Genomic DNA, 18,368 nt, shown 5'->3' with positions numbered 1-18,368 from the left:
GAGATGAGGAAACAGCTTGTTGCGCTGCAGGGAAAAAAAAACCTTTTCAACCATCGGAGCATTTTTTCACCGATAACGATAGTTTGGAAAACGTCCTATCAGCGCCGATTAATCGGCCAAACCAATTAATCGGTCAACCTCTACTTTAAATGCAGGAAAAACATACTTCATTGTTTAAAGTGATAGTTCAGGTTTTTGGACATGACGTTATGTGAAACGCTGACCATCTGTAGCTCTGATGTGACAGTGTCACTACTGTCAACGAGCCTCCTGCTCTGAGAAATGACCCGTAGCTTACCGGAGAAAAAGTAGTTCTGAAGATATAAGGGGGACACGTAACCAAAAGGTTTTAAGCTACAAAAAAGTATGCATGTGTTTTGTTAGACTATTTCAATAATTTTAAAACATCCCCGCATTACGTCAGACCTTGCTATCAATTGGGACTATTTTCTGGCCAGTATCACTCCGCTGTGCAGGCCCACAAGACAGCACGCCAACAGAAATCAATTAGACAGTTCATCACCACGCTGTGCAGGTGTGCAGGATAGCAACGGCTAACAATAACTTCATCGGCTGTTTCCAACAGAGAACCAGTAGGCTATTATTAGTGAGGAAAAAGATGTACTAGCCCTATATATACCTACTACTACAGCGCGAACACCGGCTCAGGCTCACGACAGATGAGGGGGGAGGATGCAATCTTTTTAAAGTTATAAATGCATTGTGTTGCGTATGATAATTGTGTAAATGTGTCTGTCTGTTTGGGAAAATTCTTATTCCATGTTCTGTCAGGATGTAACTGCTAATAAGCAAGAAAACACAGAATTTGGGAGAAACACTCTTCAAAGTTGAAACCAGTGTCATGTCTGTCTGTGTGTTTTAGTCACAGAATGGGGTCCTGGAGAGTCCTACAGGTACTGGTAAAACCCTCTGCCTCTTGTGTGCCACCCTTGCCTGGAGGGAACACCTCAAGGACACCATCTCTGCCCACAAGATAGAGAGGCTAGGTGGAGAGGAGATGTTCCAAAACAGGCCCCTGTCATCCTGGGGAACAACTGCTACAGACAGTGACGCACTAAGTATGTTCATAACATATCAGCAGACAGCTTAGTGCACTTAAAACATGTTTCAGTGGCTATCTTCTTCAGGACTTCAGCTTTGGGGTGCCCAGTAGCTCAGTAGTTACAGCACACAGCCCATGTATAAAGGCATTGTCCTTGCTGCAGTGGCCGTGGATTAGATTCCAGCCTGCAGCCCTTTGCTGCATGTCATCCCCACTCTCTCCCCTTTGACACTCAAGTCTGTCCTGTCGAATAAAGGCAAAAGCCAAAAAAACCCAGTAAGTTTTGGGACTGTTGAGTATATTCATCACCTGACAACCTCGGTACAGTGTTAGCAACCTTAAGTCACAAATGATAGAGGACAGGAGGACAGACTGCATGCATCAGTACAAGCTGTATACACTGCTCCAAAATATTAAGTGAACACTTAAATCACACATCAGATTTTGATGAATGAATTATTCAAGTTGAAAATCTTTACTGATGTACATTGTACAATTTGTTGAAAACAAAACAATGTAACAATGATTAATGGAAACCAAAATCATTAACCCATTAATGGCTGGATTCAAAATCACACCTCAAATCAAAGTAAAAAATTGAAATCTTAGGTTGATCCAACTTGCAAACTCACAGTGTGACTCAGTAGTGTGTATGGCCCAGCTTGCCTCTTTGCACTCTCTGCAACTGGGTCTGGGCATGCCCCTGATGAGTCAGCGGATGGCGTCCTGGGGATCTCTTCCCAGACCTGGATCACTGCATTGGTGAGCTCCTGGACGGTCTGTGGTTGTACTTGTTGGCATCGGATGAACCGATACATAACGACCCATAGGTGATCAATTGGATTTCGGTCAGGGGAATGAGAGGGCCAGTCAATGGCATCAAGGCCTTCGTCATCCAGGAACTGCCTACACACTCTGGCCACATGACGCAGGGCATTGTCCTGCACCAGGAGGAACCCAGGGCCCACTGCACCAGCGTAAGGTCTGACAATCACTCTGAGGATTTTGTCCTGGTTAGGGATGGGCATCAATTTTCGATTATCGATGATTGATTGTTAAGGCTTTTGATCAATCACAAATCATTTTGATCGATAGTCGCAGTGTTTCCCCTACAATGCCTGGCATAGGTCCGGCGAGCCGCCATGCCAACAAGACCCCCCGTCCGGCGAGTTGCCATGCCAACGAGACCCTTCCGCCCGGCGAGCACAGCGGCTCGACAGGCCTACGAGACCCCCGCCGTACCTATGCCAGGCAAAAAATCAGAAACAGACAGAGGCTCTCATCACTCTCCAAAGCCTCGGCGGCTTCCCTTGAGGCCTCTGAAAACACTACGCCATTGAAAGACGGAGGTTTTGCTGAAAACTGAAGCCTGTAACTCTGGCTGGCAACGGTTGTAAACACCCAGGGGTGAACTGTGCATGCGCGCCATTCTTCCTCTTTGGCCTGGGGGGGTTGAAGCTCAAAACTGGGGCAGCTGCGCTCTCTTGCGGCGACAGTCTGCACTGCACTCTTTTGTTTTCTCTCTTTTGAAATACTTGCTTATCAATTAATCGATAATTTATCGTTAATTTTTTTGATGATCGAATAATAAATTTTGATCGTTTGCCCATCCCTAGTCCTGGTACCAGCAGCAGTCAGGGTATCATTGGCTATGACGTGGAGGTCTATGTGACCCTCCAAGGATATGCCTACCCATACCCCCACTGACCCACCGCCAAACCGGTCATGCTGGATGATGTTACAGGCAGCATAACTTTCACCACAGCGTCTCCAAACTCTTTCACGCCTGTCACATGCTCAGTGTGAACCTGCTCTCATCTGTGAAGACAACAGGGTGCCAATGGTGGACTTGCCAATTCTGGTGTCCTCTGGTGAATGCCAGTTGACCTGAATGGTGCTGGGCTGTGAGCACAGGTCCCACTAGAAGACGTCAGATCCTCATGCCACACTCATGGAGTCTGTTTCAGTTTTCAGACAGTTGGTCAGAAACATGCACACCAGTAGCCTGCTGGAGGTCACTTTGTAGGGCTCTGGCAGTGCTCCTCCTGGTCCTCCTTGCGGAGAGGAGCAGATACCGGTCCTGCTGCTGGGTTGATGGCCCTTCTACGGCCCTGTCCAGCTCTCCTTGTGTAACAGCTGGTCTCCTGACATCTCCTCCATGCTCGAGACTGTGCTTGGAGACACCGCAAACCTTCTTGTGACCATACGTATGTATGTCCCATCCTGGAGGAGCTGGACTACCTGTACAACCTGATGCAGGTACCCCCTCATGCTACAAGTAGTGAAAAGGACACTAGCAGAGCACAAAACTAGAGAAGAATCAGTAAGGAAGGATAAGGAGAGAGCAATGGTCTGTGGCCACCACATGCAAAACCATTCCCTTTTTGGGGTTGTCTTGCTTGTTCCTCTCCATTGCACCTGTTGCCACTTTTATTTGCACCAGAGCAGGTGAAATTGATTTACAATCACCCGTGGTTCCTAAATGGACAGATTGATATCCCTGAAGTTTAACTGATTTGGTGTTATACTGTGACCAGTAAGTGGTACTCTTTGGAAACAGCAGCTGACCTGACTACTACATTACTACGGTATTGCGGTATGTTTCATGTGACTCTAAAAAATACACTGTAATTATTGTGTGTCGTTATTGTATCACAGCCCACTACACCGATCTTCCCAAGATCATCTACGCATCCAGGACACACTCTCAACTCGCACAGGTCATCAATGAGTTAAAGAACACCTCATACAGGTAAGCTGTCATTTCTAAACATTACAAGATGTTAGGAATACTCTTTGATTATGCACAATGACTACTGATGTGTGTGATGACTTGTCAGGGTCAGCTCAGAGACATTTAAACACAGATGAGAGTTAGGCAATTTCTAGTAAACCCATATATCAAGCCCCTTTCACACTGGAAACAGCTGATAGTAGGAATGAGCAGCTAGTAGCAAGAGGGAATCACAAACCTGACAGACACTATAAAGATGAGCAACTGGGGAGACAAGGAATTGCGCACCCTCCTTGTCCTCGCGAACGAAGAGGCCATTAACCATCAGATGACAGGGACGGTGAAGAACGGGTCAACTTACAAGAGGATCACCGAAGGACTGACTAGCCGCGGCTTCCCTCCCATGTCACTGTTTACATCACACACTGAGCTACATGTTTTGTTACTTGCTCACGCCCCCCCTTGCCCTGAAAAGGGCACATTCTGTATAAACAAAAGTAGGTAAGCGGCATTTTACCGCACTCCCCGATTTTGTTTTTATACTGCCAATGCTGAAAGAAGACTGATTGGGCTTTCCTGCAAATTTGCACAACTCCTATCTAAAAAGGGCTTCAATGTCTGTCTCTCTGCTGATTCAGGCCAAAGGTGTGTGTGCTGGGATCCAGGGAGCAGCTGTGTATCAACCCGGAAGTGATGCGTCAGGAGAGCAACCACGTCAAGGTGAGCAAACTACAACACTGATTTAATCACGTTGCAAATTTCCAGGGGCATATATGTGGTGCCATGTCAGCTGAGTTATCATCAAGATTCAGACATGCCCACAAATCCTCAAAATTTCTCACAGCTCAACTGGGCCATTAATTGGACTACTGTCCTTGTTCCAGTATACAAGCACGGGAGAGGAGTCAATGTATTGACCGAAGTATGTCCAACTCCGCTACGATAGGTGGCGATATGCCCCCTTACAGCTGTTAGTATTGGACCTTTTTCCAGTCAACCTATTACATGACAGGCCAAACAATTGCCATTCCGTGTTTTCCTCCCATCCATGTATTTTGAAATATTTAACTCTTTCAGCTGACACAGCATGAACTGTGTCTCCTTATACAGTACAGGCCAAAAGTTTGGACACACCTTCTCATTCAATGCGTTTTCTTTATTTTCATGACTATTTACATTGTAGATTCTCACTGAAGGCATCAAAACTATGAATGAACACATGTGGAGTTATGTACTTAACAAAAAAAGGTGAAATAACTGAAAACATGTTTTATATTCTAGTTTCTTCAAAATAGCCACCCTTTGCTCTGATTACTGCTTTGCACACTCTTGGCATTCTCTCCATGAGCTTCAAGAGGTAGTCACCTGAAATGGTTTTCCAACAGTCTTGAAGGAGTTCCCAGAGGTGTTTAGCACTTGTTGGCCCCTTTGCCTTCACTCTGCGGTCCAGCTCACCCCAAACCATCTGGATTGGGTTCAGGTCCGGTGACTGTGGAGGCCAGGTCATCTGCCGCAGCACTCCATCACTCTCCTTCTTGGTCAAATAGCCCTTACACAGCCTGGAGGTGTGTTTGGGGTCATTGTCCTGTTGAAAAATAAATGATCGTCCAACTAAACGCAAACCGGATGGGATGGCGTGTCGTTGCAGGATGCTGTGGTAGCCATGCTGGTTCAGTGTGCCTTCAATTTTGAATAAATCCCCAACAGTGTCACCAACAAAACACCCCCACACCATCACACCTCCTCCTCCATGCTTCACAGTGGGAACCAGGCATGTGGAATCCATCCGTTCACCTTTTCTGCGTCTCACAAAGACACGGCGGTTGGAACCAAAGATCTCAAATTTGGACTCATCAGACCAAAGCACAGATTTCCACTGGTCTAATGTTCATTCCTTGTGTTTCTTGGCCCAAACAAATCTCTTCTGCTTGTTGCCTCTCCTTAGCAGTGGTTTCCTAGCAGCTATTTGACCATGAAGGCCTGATTGGCACAGTCTCCTCTTAACAGTTGTTCTAGAGATGGGTCTGCTGCTAGAACTCTGTGTGGCATTCATCTGGTCTCTGATCTGAGCTGCTGTTAACTTGCGATTTCTGAGGCTGGTGACTCGGATGAACTTATCCTCAGAAGCAGAGGTGACTCTTGGTCTTCCTTTCCTGGGTCGGTCCTCATGTGTGCCGGTTTCGTTGTAGCGCTTGATGGTTTTTGCGACTCCACTTGGGGACACATTTAAAGTTTTTGCAATTTTCCGGACTGACTGACCTTCATTTCTTAAAGTAATGATGGCCACTTGTTTTTCTTTAGTTAGCTGATTGGTTCTTGCCATAATATGAATTTTAACAGTTGTCCAATAGGGCTGTCAGCTGTGTATTAACCTGACTTCTGCACAACACAACTGATGGTCCCAACCCCATTGATAGAGCAAGAAATTCCACTAATTAACCCTGATAAGGCACACCTGTGAAGTGGAAACCATTTCAGGTGACTACCTCTTGAAGCTCATGGAGAGAATGCCAAGAGTGTGCAAAGCAGTAATCAGAGCAAAGGGTGGCTATTTTGAAGAAACTAGAATATAAAACATGTTTTCAGTTATTTCACCTTTTTTTGTTAAGTACATAACTCCACATGTGTTCATTCATAGTTTTGATGCCTTCAGTGAGAATCTACAATGTAAATAGTCATGAAAATAAAGAAAACGCATTGAATGAGAAGGTGTGTCCAAACTTTTGGCCTGTACTGTACATGTGGCTGCTTCTCTTTAAAGAAGACTCAAAAGTTGCAGTTCATGAATTGAGGATGGAAAGTGGGTTTTGAACCCATTTGTACAGACTTCAATATATTGCTTGCTTTGGATTCCATTCCATCTGTTTTTCAGGTTCATATGTGCAGAGCAAAAGTTTCCACCAGGTCATGTGTCTACTACAACAACACTGAAGGTAATGTTTTCACACTTTTTATTTATTTTTATTATTTATTGTTGTTTGCACTTACAAATATACATTCAGGAAGAAAGAGCAGTAAAAAAAAACATTTAAATGTGCAGGAAAGATCATAAAGCCCAAAGGGCTGATAAGCGACCCTCCTTTCTTAAACCTATAAATAACTATACTGAAATCTATGGATTGCTTGTAAATAAGAAAAATAAGTGCTGGCCCAAATTATATTACAGTAAGAGATGTAAGGATGAATTAAACTGTAATACAAAGTTAGAAGTGTGCTCTTTTTCAAATGCTGTTTAATCCTTTGTATAATGCCCAACGATTTTGAAACCTTCTTACAAACAAATTCACAATGATTCTTAAAGCAGAGGTTCTCATCAGTGTTTACACCTAAGAATTTCGCTGATGAAACTTGTGCAAGTGCATTGTTATTGATATAAATTTGGCTCTGTCTGCATTGTAATTCTTGTTCTTATTTCTGAAAATAATGAAGTTAGATTTCTTGACATTGAGTGATAACTTGTTTAACTTAAACCAATGGGAAAAATGAACGAGTCCTGCATTTGGTTTGGCAATAAGGGAATCAAAATTCTTGTCAGTGACAAGAGATTTGTGCCATCAGCGAATAGTATAGGTGACAATAAACTTGATGCATTAGCAAGATCATTATATCAAAAACAACAAGGGTCCTAGAATGGATCCTTGTGGAACACCACATTTTAGTACAGCCAGCTATGCTCGATTACCATTAAAAACAACAAATTGCTCTCTGTTGTTTAAGTAATTATCAACCCATTGTAAACCCATTTTACAACCATAACATAACATTTTTGATAACAAAATTTCATGATTCATTCGAAAGCCTTTTAAAGAAGATGAGTGGGATAAAATCATATCAAGGAGGTTTCCAGAGATATCAGAATTAGGTTATTACAATTCAAAATGTTCCATCAGTTCTACTAGTACGCTTGCAGGCTATTCAGACTTGGATTAAAAGAAACACTTGTCTGAGCATAGGGGGAGTAGGGGGGGATTTTGCTAAGTACCAGGCTCACAACATACATGGTGTGCCTATATTAATATGTTTGTCACAAAATGTTATGTGTAGTTGTACACATGTAGAAACATGTTGTCAGTAGTGCATACAGCTCTTGTTGGGATTGTAATGAGTGCAGGAGGGTGGATGTGGAGATGGCACAGCTGGGGTAAGGAAACATTTATATGGACACTATTAGATGGACACTATTTTGTCTTTTACAATAGTGGCTGAAAGGGAAAATGCTTTCTGTGCCACAGGGGATTTTTTCGCTGCAGTCTTGTGAGTGGCCACTGGGAAAAATTTGCTGCTAGGCTGAGCAGCTTTCCGGGGGGCCTGTAAACGCTAGCAACAATTTCAAACACAAATACACAAATTGGCTTCAGTACTAACTTACAGGATTCACAGACAAAGCACTTGTCTTTTGCTGGACACATTTTCCCCACTAATACAACATGCTAATGTTACTAGCACAAGCTTTTGGCATCTTACATAATATAAATTTGTTTAGCAGCTAGCGGAGATTTCCTCTGCTCATATAAGGCCAGGAACAGCGACATTTAACAAAGGTAACATCACAAAATTTGGCTTCATTACAACTCTCAAGTTTCACCAACAAAACAGTTGTTTTATACTAAACATGTTTTCCTCACAAATACAACATTCTAACATTAGCTTAAGCCTACAACTTTAAACAATGTATATAATTAGCCTAGCGGCTAATGGACTTTTCCTATTCATATGATGCCATGATTAATCACACACAAGACTTAAAATGCTATTTTGTGGGGGCCTTATTGTCTTCACAATTTATTGCACAGAGGATGCATCTACACAGAGCCTACACTGTAGGTACAGTGTCAATTCGATGCAGAAGTATAAATCCCACTCAAGTCTTGATTTTCATCTTTTCTTCCTTAGAGAAGAGCACTGACAGAGACTTGGTGAATTCTATCCTCGACGTGGAAGACTTGGTCAAATTTGGCAACAAACACAGGTGTGATTTGTGTATTCATGTTCACTTACTTGTCTGTTTCCATTACCAAATCTCTGTCCTGCTTATTAGAAGTCCAGTGAAACAGCTGATGCATGTTTTTTGCTGAATAGTTGTTTGTGGAGTGTGGGGCAGCAACTAATGTTGATTAATCTGGTGATTATTTTCTCAGTCATCCATTTGGACCATAAAATGTTAGAACATACTGACAGCATCTCAATCTTCAAAAGGACAGTTCACCGTAAAATCCAAAATACATGTTTTCCTCAAACTTGTAGCGCTGTCTGTCTTTCTCTCAAACTCAGATCGAACTGTAAATCTAGACATTGCTGATCAAATATAAACCAAGATACTGTTACTGTGTTGCCTTTTTCTTGCCTAAAATGTAGTGCTGCACGATTAATCTAATCGCAATCGCGATGTCAGCCTGTGTGATTACATAACCGCATAAAAGGCTGCGATTTTATGTAAATAAATGTTAACATGTGTGCCTGTGAACGTGATTACTTCTCCTGTAGTGTTCCTGTAGTTTGTTGACATCACGCCCACAAGCTATTCTGGTGTGGTGGTATGGTAGACGTATGGTGGTCAGGTGACCACCCGGCGTGCAGCAGTGACCCAACACAGACACTGAGGTCCTGTTTATACGACAGCGATTTCAACTGAAAACCGTAAACTTCAGTTGCGTTTTGGCCGATCATTTGCAGTTCCTCTGAAAACGGAGACTTTTCGCACATGCGCATTACGGTTCCAGTCACTAGGCATGCCCACCGTCACAACAACAATGCCGAGCTCTGTTTGTGCTGCTCACCCTGTTGATTTGAAGTGAAGTGTAGATCTGTTACTGTAGCAACTCCACCTCGTCGTCCATCCAAAGACAAGACAAAGTTATCTGTGCATGCTTTCGCCATTGTGTCTTCTTTGTTTTGGTTTGTAATCACCGCGTTGTAGAGGAAGGCGCTTCAGCGCAGGTGCATGGCGTCATGCCGTGGTGTTGCTTTGCAAATTTACACTGCCACCCATTGGCCTGGCATACTACAGCGTTTCCAGTAGATTTTGCGGCTCCGTGTGAGCGGGGATTGTTTCAATAACGTCGTCATATAAATGCAGAAGTTTTTTTAAAAGGCAAAGGACAGACTTTTCCGTTTTTAGAGAAACCGTTGTTGTCTAAACAGGGCCTGAAGAAGAGCATAAGCATGACCAAGAGCAGGCTGAGTTGTTGGCGAAAAAAACGCAACGTCTATTACATGGCGATACTTTGGATTCAGGTACGGTGACATTTAACAGAAAGACATGTTGTGTAGAAGTTTAAAAGTTAAAGTCGCCACGTCCCACGACAACATGACCAATCTATATCAACACTTAAGACAACACAGAGAAAAGTAGGAGGAATGCATGCGAGAGAAAGCCAAGCCGTGTAACGTTAAAGACGAAGAGACAACTGAAAGCTGCCAGAGCCTCATAGAACAACATCCGAGCACAGTTACGCATACATTTATAAGTGTCATGGGGAAATCACAGACTCCATAACAAACTATATAATAACAAATTAGAAAATGAGCAATTTTGCTCGGTTTCGGCCCACTTGACATGCTGCTGTGTTGTGCTATGGCTTGCTGGAATTTGTCATTTACGTGACAATGCCTGAACGCAACACAGGCTCGCTCCGCTGTGTGTACAGTGCTGTGCTGCACTGCTGTGTGAGCAGTGTGTTTGACTGTGCCCAGTCTGTTCATGGTTATTTACACTGTCCATAACAATAACTATGTCATGTCAGGTCAGTGCCCTCCTAATATAATGTAGGGGGAACACTGAATCAAGCAAGAAGACTAATGATGCCATTTTTTTTATTACATTGTAATCGCAATCACAAATCACGATATTATCCACTCAAATCGCAATTGCACATTTTTATCAAATTGTGCAGCACTACTTAAATGTTGTCAGAAACATGTTTTAGCTTACAGTAACACTGTAGTATAAGATCATTTGATACCAGCCAGCCGCCATTGTGTCAAACAAATGAGCTACATTACATCACCCACCAGTGGGAGCATAAATGGTGCGTTCGTTTTGTACTCTTTGAGGTCGGAAATTCCCAGTTCCCAGTTGGAAGTTTAAACTCAAATGCACCCTGAGATCGGATTTCCAACTCGGAAACTTGGAGCAACTGCATCAACCCCAACTTACAAATTCAAGATGGCTGCTGGTCACATACATAGTGAGTAAACACTCTGCTAAAGTACTGTTTATAGCAATTTTATCTTATTTGTTTTACATTAGGTCAGCCTCATCTGTGGCTTTCATCAGTTGGAGTGCATGATGGTTTTGAAACTGTCTATACTCCGAAAGTGCAAGGGCAACAAAGGCTTTCTTGTGGGCGTCCATGTTTTTTTCCGACTTGTCCACCGTTGTCAACTAGAATGCAAAAACTGTTGTCAACTCGGAGGTGACGTCATTCCCACTTCCGACTTCCGACCTCTGTGTACAAAACGAACGCATCGTTATTAGTCTGGTGTGCTGCAGTGCCTTCTGGTAGTTGTAGGTTTTCTACCTCTTGAGCAAAAGCAAATGCCACAGTCCCTTTTCTCCATTTTCTTTGATCATGTAGCAACTCCTCAAAAGTACTTTCTTCTACTTTATTCTACATAGACAGCCCACTTTTATCAAAAGACCATCTTTCCAGCTTTCCCAGCTCTTTCCACCACCTGAATCCAGTCACAAACACCTGCACACATCGACTTTGGACTGATAATATTTTAACTTATTTTATTTTATGTCTATTTTAATACCACTGTATTATTGTTGATAAGGGGAAGTGTGGTTGTTGTGTTTTTTTATGAGCTGCTGGACAGTTGAATTTGCCTTCAGGTATGCATAAAGTTCTTTCTATCTATTCTATTCTATCTTCTATGTGAAATACCTCTTCAAAGAAAAGTTTCCCTCCAGGGATAGTAAACTGAATCGTAGTCTTTGTATGCAGTGTGTACACTTGAATTGAAAGTTGAACTTTTTCTGCAGGGTCTGTCCTTACTACCTCTCCCGTTCCTTGAAGCAGCAAGCAGATGTCATTTTCATGCCATACAACTATCTGCTGGATCCGAAGGTGAGCTGACTCACAGAGATAAAGCTTATTTCCTGCTTTATTACTTTGAGGCTGGGCAATAATCTGACTCTGAATCTGCATTGAGTGATCAGCTCCCAGTCTGTCTGTAAGCGACAGATCCCTCTCATTCACTACGGTGTGCTGGGAAATTAAATCAATAAATGCAAACACTTTATCGCTTCCATTTCTCCCGCTGGTGCTGACATGAAAGACTGTAAATGTCTGCTGTCAGTGAGCCTGGTGAAGGCAGTTTGGCCAGCTGTAAATACGTATGTGTGTAAAATGGGCTGAATGCTGTCCAGGAGCTGCTGCTGAACGGCTGCTTCTGTGGACAGAGACACTGAATGCAGGTCAGAGTTGGTGTGGATTTAAAACTCCTATGTCATAGAGCTGCACAGTTTATCGAATTGTAATCACAATCATGATTTTGGCTTCCCACAGTTATATGAACATTTGCAGCTGCGACATTGATGTTTAAAATCTGTGCTCTGCTCATAGAAAACTCTGCTGCACTTCTGATCAAGCGCTTTCTAACCTAACAGCCAGCCCCCACTCTGGGGATCTGTCCGCTGCACCTGCACCCTGCAACGGCAGCCTGTGAAATATTAGGACTGGATGGTATATCGATTTTTTACAATATATCGATATATTTTCAAGCAAGATATAGATTTAGACAACATCATTTATATCCGCACAGCTCCGCCCTTAACACTCACTCCCAAGTTCACATGCAACACTAAGAGAGACACAGAGCTACTCCTCTGTTTAATCTGTCTGTTCATTAGTCTACAGTGCGACATTGGTCTGTATGTTCCACTGCTACACTAAATCAGTCTGTGAGATGAATGAAGGTACTGCAGTAACACACGTACAATACTGTGGGCCTTTTCCTCTGTAACTTTTAGCCGCGTCCAGTCAAGCCACGTTGCGCTGATTTGTGTTTCTGTTATCAGTTTAGCCGTGCAGTGCCACACCGAGCTGTGCATCTACTCCTTCTCTGGAGTAGGTTCAAAAGCCAAGCCATCAGGACTCAAGCGGGTAGCGGTGGCATCTAGCCGACCGCAGCCAGTGAAAGAAAAGTGAAAGTAGTGCTCTGTTGATTTAGTTTTGGGTAAAAGTTTTGGAACAATTGTATTTATGTTTTGCTTCTAGGGGATGCACTGAATTCGGATGAAGAAGAACCTTTATTTCAGGATTATTTCGATCCAAAGATTAGAACATTAGCAGGAATTTAGCACAAAATAGAAGTGAAAGCAGTGCTCTGTTTTTGATTTAAATGAAGAGAGAGAGAGGGAGAGAATTTGCCCTCATATTACATATCCAAATAAATTCTGGTATTTTGTTCTTTCCCTTTGTTCCACAGAGCCGCAGAGCGCACAATATTGAGCTAAACAGAGCTGTGGTCATCTTTGATGAAGCTCACAATGTGGTAAGACTCTGTCATGGACATAGTTTTTACGCTGATATTTAATACTCACATATTTAATACTCTATTGTTTCTAAAACTAGGCCCAGTGAGTGACCCTGACCTAGGGAACCCACTGGTTGTTCTAGTTGTTACTGGTTGATGCAAGTTAAATTGTGGTTACTCTATGTAGTGTTGCTGTAATTTGAAGCATTAACTGGCACAAGAATTTTCCTTCAGGATAAATAGTGTTATTGAACTGAATCAAATTAAATAGTTGTTTTGACAGCTTTAAAGGTCTAGTGTGTAGGATTTAGAGGCATCTACCAGTGCGATTGCAGATTGCAGCCAACTGAAACGTTCCTGTGTGCTAAGCATGTAGGAGAACTATGGTGGCTAACATGAAAACATAAATGGCCTTATCTAGAGTCTGTGTTTGATTGTCCATTCTGGGCTACTGTAGAAACAACATGGCTGACTCTGTGGGAGAGAGGACCCACTCCACATGTAGATGTATACAGCTCATTCTGTAATAATGAAAACACAATAATTATTAGTTTCAGGTGATTTTACATTAAAGAAAACATAGTTATGAATATTATATTTCATGTCTGCAAATATAGCGCCCTAAATCCTACACACTGGATCCTTAACATGTCTTTGTACTTGCAGCGTGATTAATCCTACAAATAGAAAAACAGCACAAACTTTCAGACAGTCCTAAAGACATTCTTGCGCTCAGCACAGCTGTGCACACGGAAGGTGACACAAGTTGTGAGAAGAATTGGGGGGGGAAGGAGAGCTGAAGGACAAATTCAAGCCCTGCATACTTTCTCACCTCCACAAGCATAGAGTCTCATTTATAGCCATTGTGTTTGCACAAAACAGGGCCTTCCCACACAAAAGTTGTGTTCTTCAAAACAAACTTGATGGGAGAATGTGAGCACCTGTAGGGAAGCTCTGACCCATGTGTATGAACATTTTGAAGACGGGAGAAATTGGCGACGCATATTTTTTATCTTAAATTTAAAAAATTAAATTTCAATTGTTACTTTTAGATCCAATTCATCAGAAACATTCACACTAGAAGTGTTATTTGTACATGTGCTAGTGAGCCATAACTTTTCCATAATCACCTTTGATTGTAAAAAATTATAAACAAACTCAAATCTCACATTAAATTCTGTTATATATTTCATCAGCTCTGTCTCACTATCGCATTCCCACCCCCAGAGCACAGAGGGAGAGACTGTGTGCTGCTGACACTGGTGGTCAACTGTGGAGTGCACCACAGCTGTTGAATTGCACACATCATACAGCATTAAAGAATTGCAGAACACAGCAACGGTAGTTTTTGATATTATCTTCTGATACTGGGCATGTATTGCCAAGTATGATTTTAGTTTTCATATAGTTTTTCGGTGTAATATTGTTGCAATCAACACGACTTTGTTGTCACCGGAGACACCATGGTGCTGCCACTCATACTCTATCTTGAGCAGTCAGTTCACCTGGCACATCTTCACCATCTACACATGAAGACTGTGTAAATTAGCAAAGTCTTGAAATAAAGCCAGTGACACCTCTCAGACAGTTTATAAACTTGATATCCTCATTAGTCCTAATCATAATGCAGGCCAATTTCACCACAACAAAACTTAAATAAATACAGTGTTTCCCACATAATTGCAATCTATGGGTGGAGCAGGTCAGTAAATACAGCGCAGGTGGAATCCCTGTTTTTATGCCTCCCCGCCAGTGACAGCTGTTGCCGGAGGCATTATGTTTTTGGGTTGTCTGCCCATATGTCCATATGGTGGTCCATACATTCGTATGTATGTACAGTCAGGTCCATAATTATTTGGACAGTGATACAGTTGTCATCATTTTGGCTCTGTACACCACCACAATGGGTTTTAAATGAAACAATGAATACCTGCTTAAAGTGCAGACTCTCAGCTTTCATTTAAGGCTTTTTTCAAAAATGTAGTATGAACCGAGTAGGAATGACAACCATTTCTTCACACAGTCCCCCGACTTTAAGGGCTCATAAGTATTTGGACAAACTAACATAATCATCAATTAAACAGTCAGTTTTAATACTTGGTTGCAAATCCTTTACAGTCAATGACTGCCTGAAGTGTTGGACACATAGGCATCATCAGATGCTGGGTTTCTTCCCTAGCGATGCTCTGCCAGCCCTTTACTGTAGCCGTCTGCACTTCCTGCTTGTGTTTTGGGTGTTTTGCCCTCAGTTTTGGCTTCAGCAAGAGAAACGCATGCTCACTTGGATTCAGGTCAGATGATATGACTTGACCATTGCAGAACATTCCACTTCTTTGCCTTAAAAACGTCCTTGGTTGCTTTTGCAATATGCTTCAGGTCATTGTCCAACTGCACTGTGAAGCATCGTCCAATGAGTTTTGAAGCATTTAGTTGAATCTGAACAGATAATGTAGCCCCAAACACTTCAGCTTTCATCCTGCTGCTCTTGTAAGCAAGACAAGACTTCACTAGAATAAATACAGAGGGTTTATCACAAGATGCAAACCATTGGTTAGCCTTAAAAATGGAAGGCCAGATTAGAGTTTGTCAAAAACCATCTAAAAAGCCTGTACAGTTGTGGAACAGCACTATATGGACAGATAAAACAAAGATCAACTACTAGAATGATGGGAAGACAAGAGAAGGAAGAAGGGAAGGAACTGCTCATGATCCAAAGCACACCACCTCATCAGTGAAGCATGGTGGAGGTACTGTTATGTCATGGCCATGTACGGCTGCCAGTGGAACTGGTTCTCTTATATTTATTGATGATGTGACTGCTGACAAGAGCAGCAGGATGAAAGCTGAAGTGTTTGGGGCTACATTATCTGCTCAGATTCAACCAAATGCTTCAAAACTCATTGGACGATGCTTCACAGTGCAGTTGGACAATGACCTGAAGCATATTGCAAAAGCAACCAAAGACATTTTTAAGGCAAAGAAGTGGAATGTTCTGCAATGGTCAAGTCATATCATCTGAGCTGAATCCAATTGAGCATGCATTTGTCTTGCTGAAGCCAAAACTGAGGGCAAAACACCCAAAACACAAGCAGGAAGTGCAGACGGCTGCAGTAAAGGGCTGGCAGAGCATCACCAGGGAAGAAACCCAGCATCTGATGATACCTATGTGTCCAACACTTCAGGCAGTCATTGACTGTAAAGGATTTGCAACCAAGTATTAAAACTGACTGTTTAATTGATGATTATGTTAGTTTGTCCAAATACTTATGAGCCCTTAAAGCTGGGGGACTGTGTGAAGAAATGGTTGTCATTCCTACACGGTTCATACTACATTTTTGAAAAAAGCCTTAAATGAAAGCTGAGAGTCTGCACTTTAAGCAGGTATTCATTGTTTCATTTAAAACCCATTGTGGTGGTGTACAGAGCCAAAATGATGACAACTGTATCATTGTCCAAATAATTATGGACCTAACTGTACATCCATCCCATTCTTATGAATGCAAAATCTCAAGAATGCCCTAAATATATTTCAGTGGTCAGAATATAATAAGTGATGCCATTTTATAGCCAAAAGGTCAGCTTCACTGTGACATCATTATTTTCTGCATAAAACACTTCTCTCGCTATTATTCAACATCATATCACAGGAACAGAAGGGGAGACATTTGGTCAGACACTGAATCAGTGACATTAATCTTGGTTTTCCACTTTGAAACCGTGCTGATTGTATCGATATTCTGTGCTGCGGGGGGAAAGATGTTTATGAAGCATCTATGTTTTCACAGACTTGGATGTAAACTCTAAGTGCTACTTAACTGATGCAAGACCAGGGCACAGTAACTTAAAATTCCTGCAGCAGCGGTTTGTAGAGTTTTGAGTTGTGGGATGGATAATTGATCAGTCGATCTGATTAGACTGATGAATGAAAGGAGCAGCTGTTTGTGAGTGAAAGCAAACTTTAGACCCAGCAAACTGAAGGTTAAGTTTTACTTTCACTGCAGCTGGCGTTCTGCAGCTCCAAATGTGCCCTCCGTCCATTAGAGTACCAAACGGTATTTACAGTATCTCTCATAAGTGAGTACACCCCTCCCATTTTTGCAAATATTTCATTATATCTTTTCATGGGACAACACTATAGAAATGACACTTTGATATGTATGTATGTATCCAGCCCTAAACTCACCTGTGCACCTGTGGGGCATCCTCAAGCTGAAGGTGGGGTAGCGCAAGGTGTCTTCACATCCATCTGCTCCATGATGTCATCATGGAGGAGTGGGAGAGGATTCCTGAAGCAACCTGTGAGCTCTGGTGAATTCCATGCCCAAAAGGGTTAAGGCAGTGCTAGATGATAATGGTTGGCACACAAAATATTGACACTGTAGGCACAATTTGGACATGTTCACTGTGGGGTGTACTCACTTATGTTGCCAGCTGTTTAGATGTTGATGGCTGTATTTTGAGTAATTTTCAGAGGAAGGTAAATCTATACTACTATACAAGCTGTACACTGACTACTTTAAGTTATATCGAAGTGTCATTTCTATAGTGTTGTCCCATGACAAGATATAATGAAATATTTCCAAAAATGGGATGGGTGTACTCACTTATGTGAGATACTGTATATTCCATCGCTGCACCCAATAAAAGGTTCAGTACCAAAAATAGAAAATCAAACATCATGGTTGCCTGCCTCAAATAAATTAATATGATGGAAGCCCTGAAATAAATTAGTGCTGCACGATTAATCTAATCGCAATCGCGATGTCAGGCTGTGCGATTACACAACCGCATAAAAAGCTGCGATTTGCGATTTAATGTAAATAAATGTTAACGTGTGTGCCTGTGAACATGATTGCCTCTCCAACAGTGTGTGGAGTTTGTTGACATCACGGCCACAAGCTATCCTGGTGTGTGCGGCACATATGGTCACGTGACTACCCAGCGTGCAGCACTGACCAAGATGGACGCCGAGGAAGAAAATGTCCACGACCAAGAAGAATCAGAGTTGGTGGTGAAAAAAAAGCACCATGTCAATTATATGGCGATACTTTGGCTTCAGGTATGGCGACACTGAACAAAAAGACGTGC

The 18,368-nt window shown here is 42.3% G+C and overlaps 1 protein-coding gene across 6 annotated transcripts in view; it reads left to right on the top strand.

Annotated features, from left to right (window-relative positions):
• Positions 1–18,368, top strand: part of rtel1 (regulator of telomere elongation helicase 1) — a 97,215-nt gene that overhangs the window by 11,567 nt on the left and 67,280 nt on the right. For 4 of the 6 annotated variants that reach the window (XM_033630054.2, XM_033630053.2, XM_033630050.2 and 1 more), the window contains exons 2-8: positions 884–1,079; positions 3,722–3,815; positions 4,436–4,517; positions 6,670–6,730; positions 8,691–8,766; positions 11,785–11,869; positions 13,233–13,298. In XM_033630054.2, coding sequence (XP_033485945.1) covers positions 884–1,079; positions 3,722–3,815; positions 4,436–4,517; positions 6,670–6,730; positions 8,691–8,766; positions 11,785–11,869; positions 13,233–13,298 — 660 coding nt within the window. Of the gene's footprint in view, positions 1–883; positions 1,080–3,721; positions 3,816–4,435; positions 4,518–6,669; positions 6,731–8,690; positions 8,767–11,784; positions 11,870–12,431; positions 12,488–13,232; positions 13,299–18,368 lie in introns of those variants that run through there. The other 2 variants (XM_033630055.2, XM_078170346.1) reach the window with 2 other exon arrangements.

The sequence above is a fragment of the Epinephelus lanceolatus genome, chromosome 8 (genome assembly GCF_041903045.1).
Source record: "Epinephelus lanceolatus isolate andai-2023 chromosome 8, ASM4190304v1, whole genome shotgun sequence".
NCBI lineage: Eukaryota > Metazoa > Chordata > Actinopteri > Perciformes > Serranidae > Epinephelus > Epinephelus lanceolatus.
Note: the sequence above shows the minus strand (reverse complement) of the source record. Positions and strands in the feature narration are given on the sequence as shown.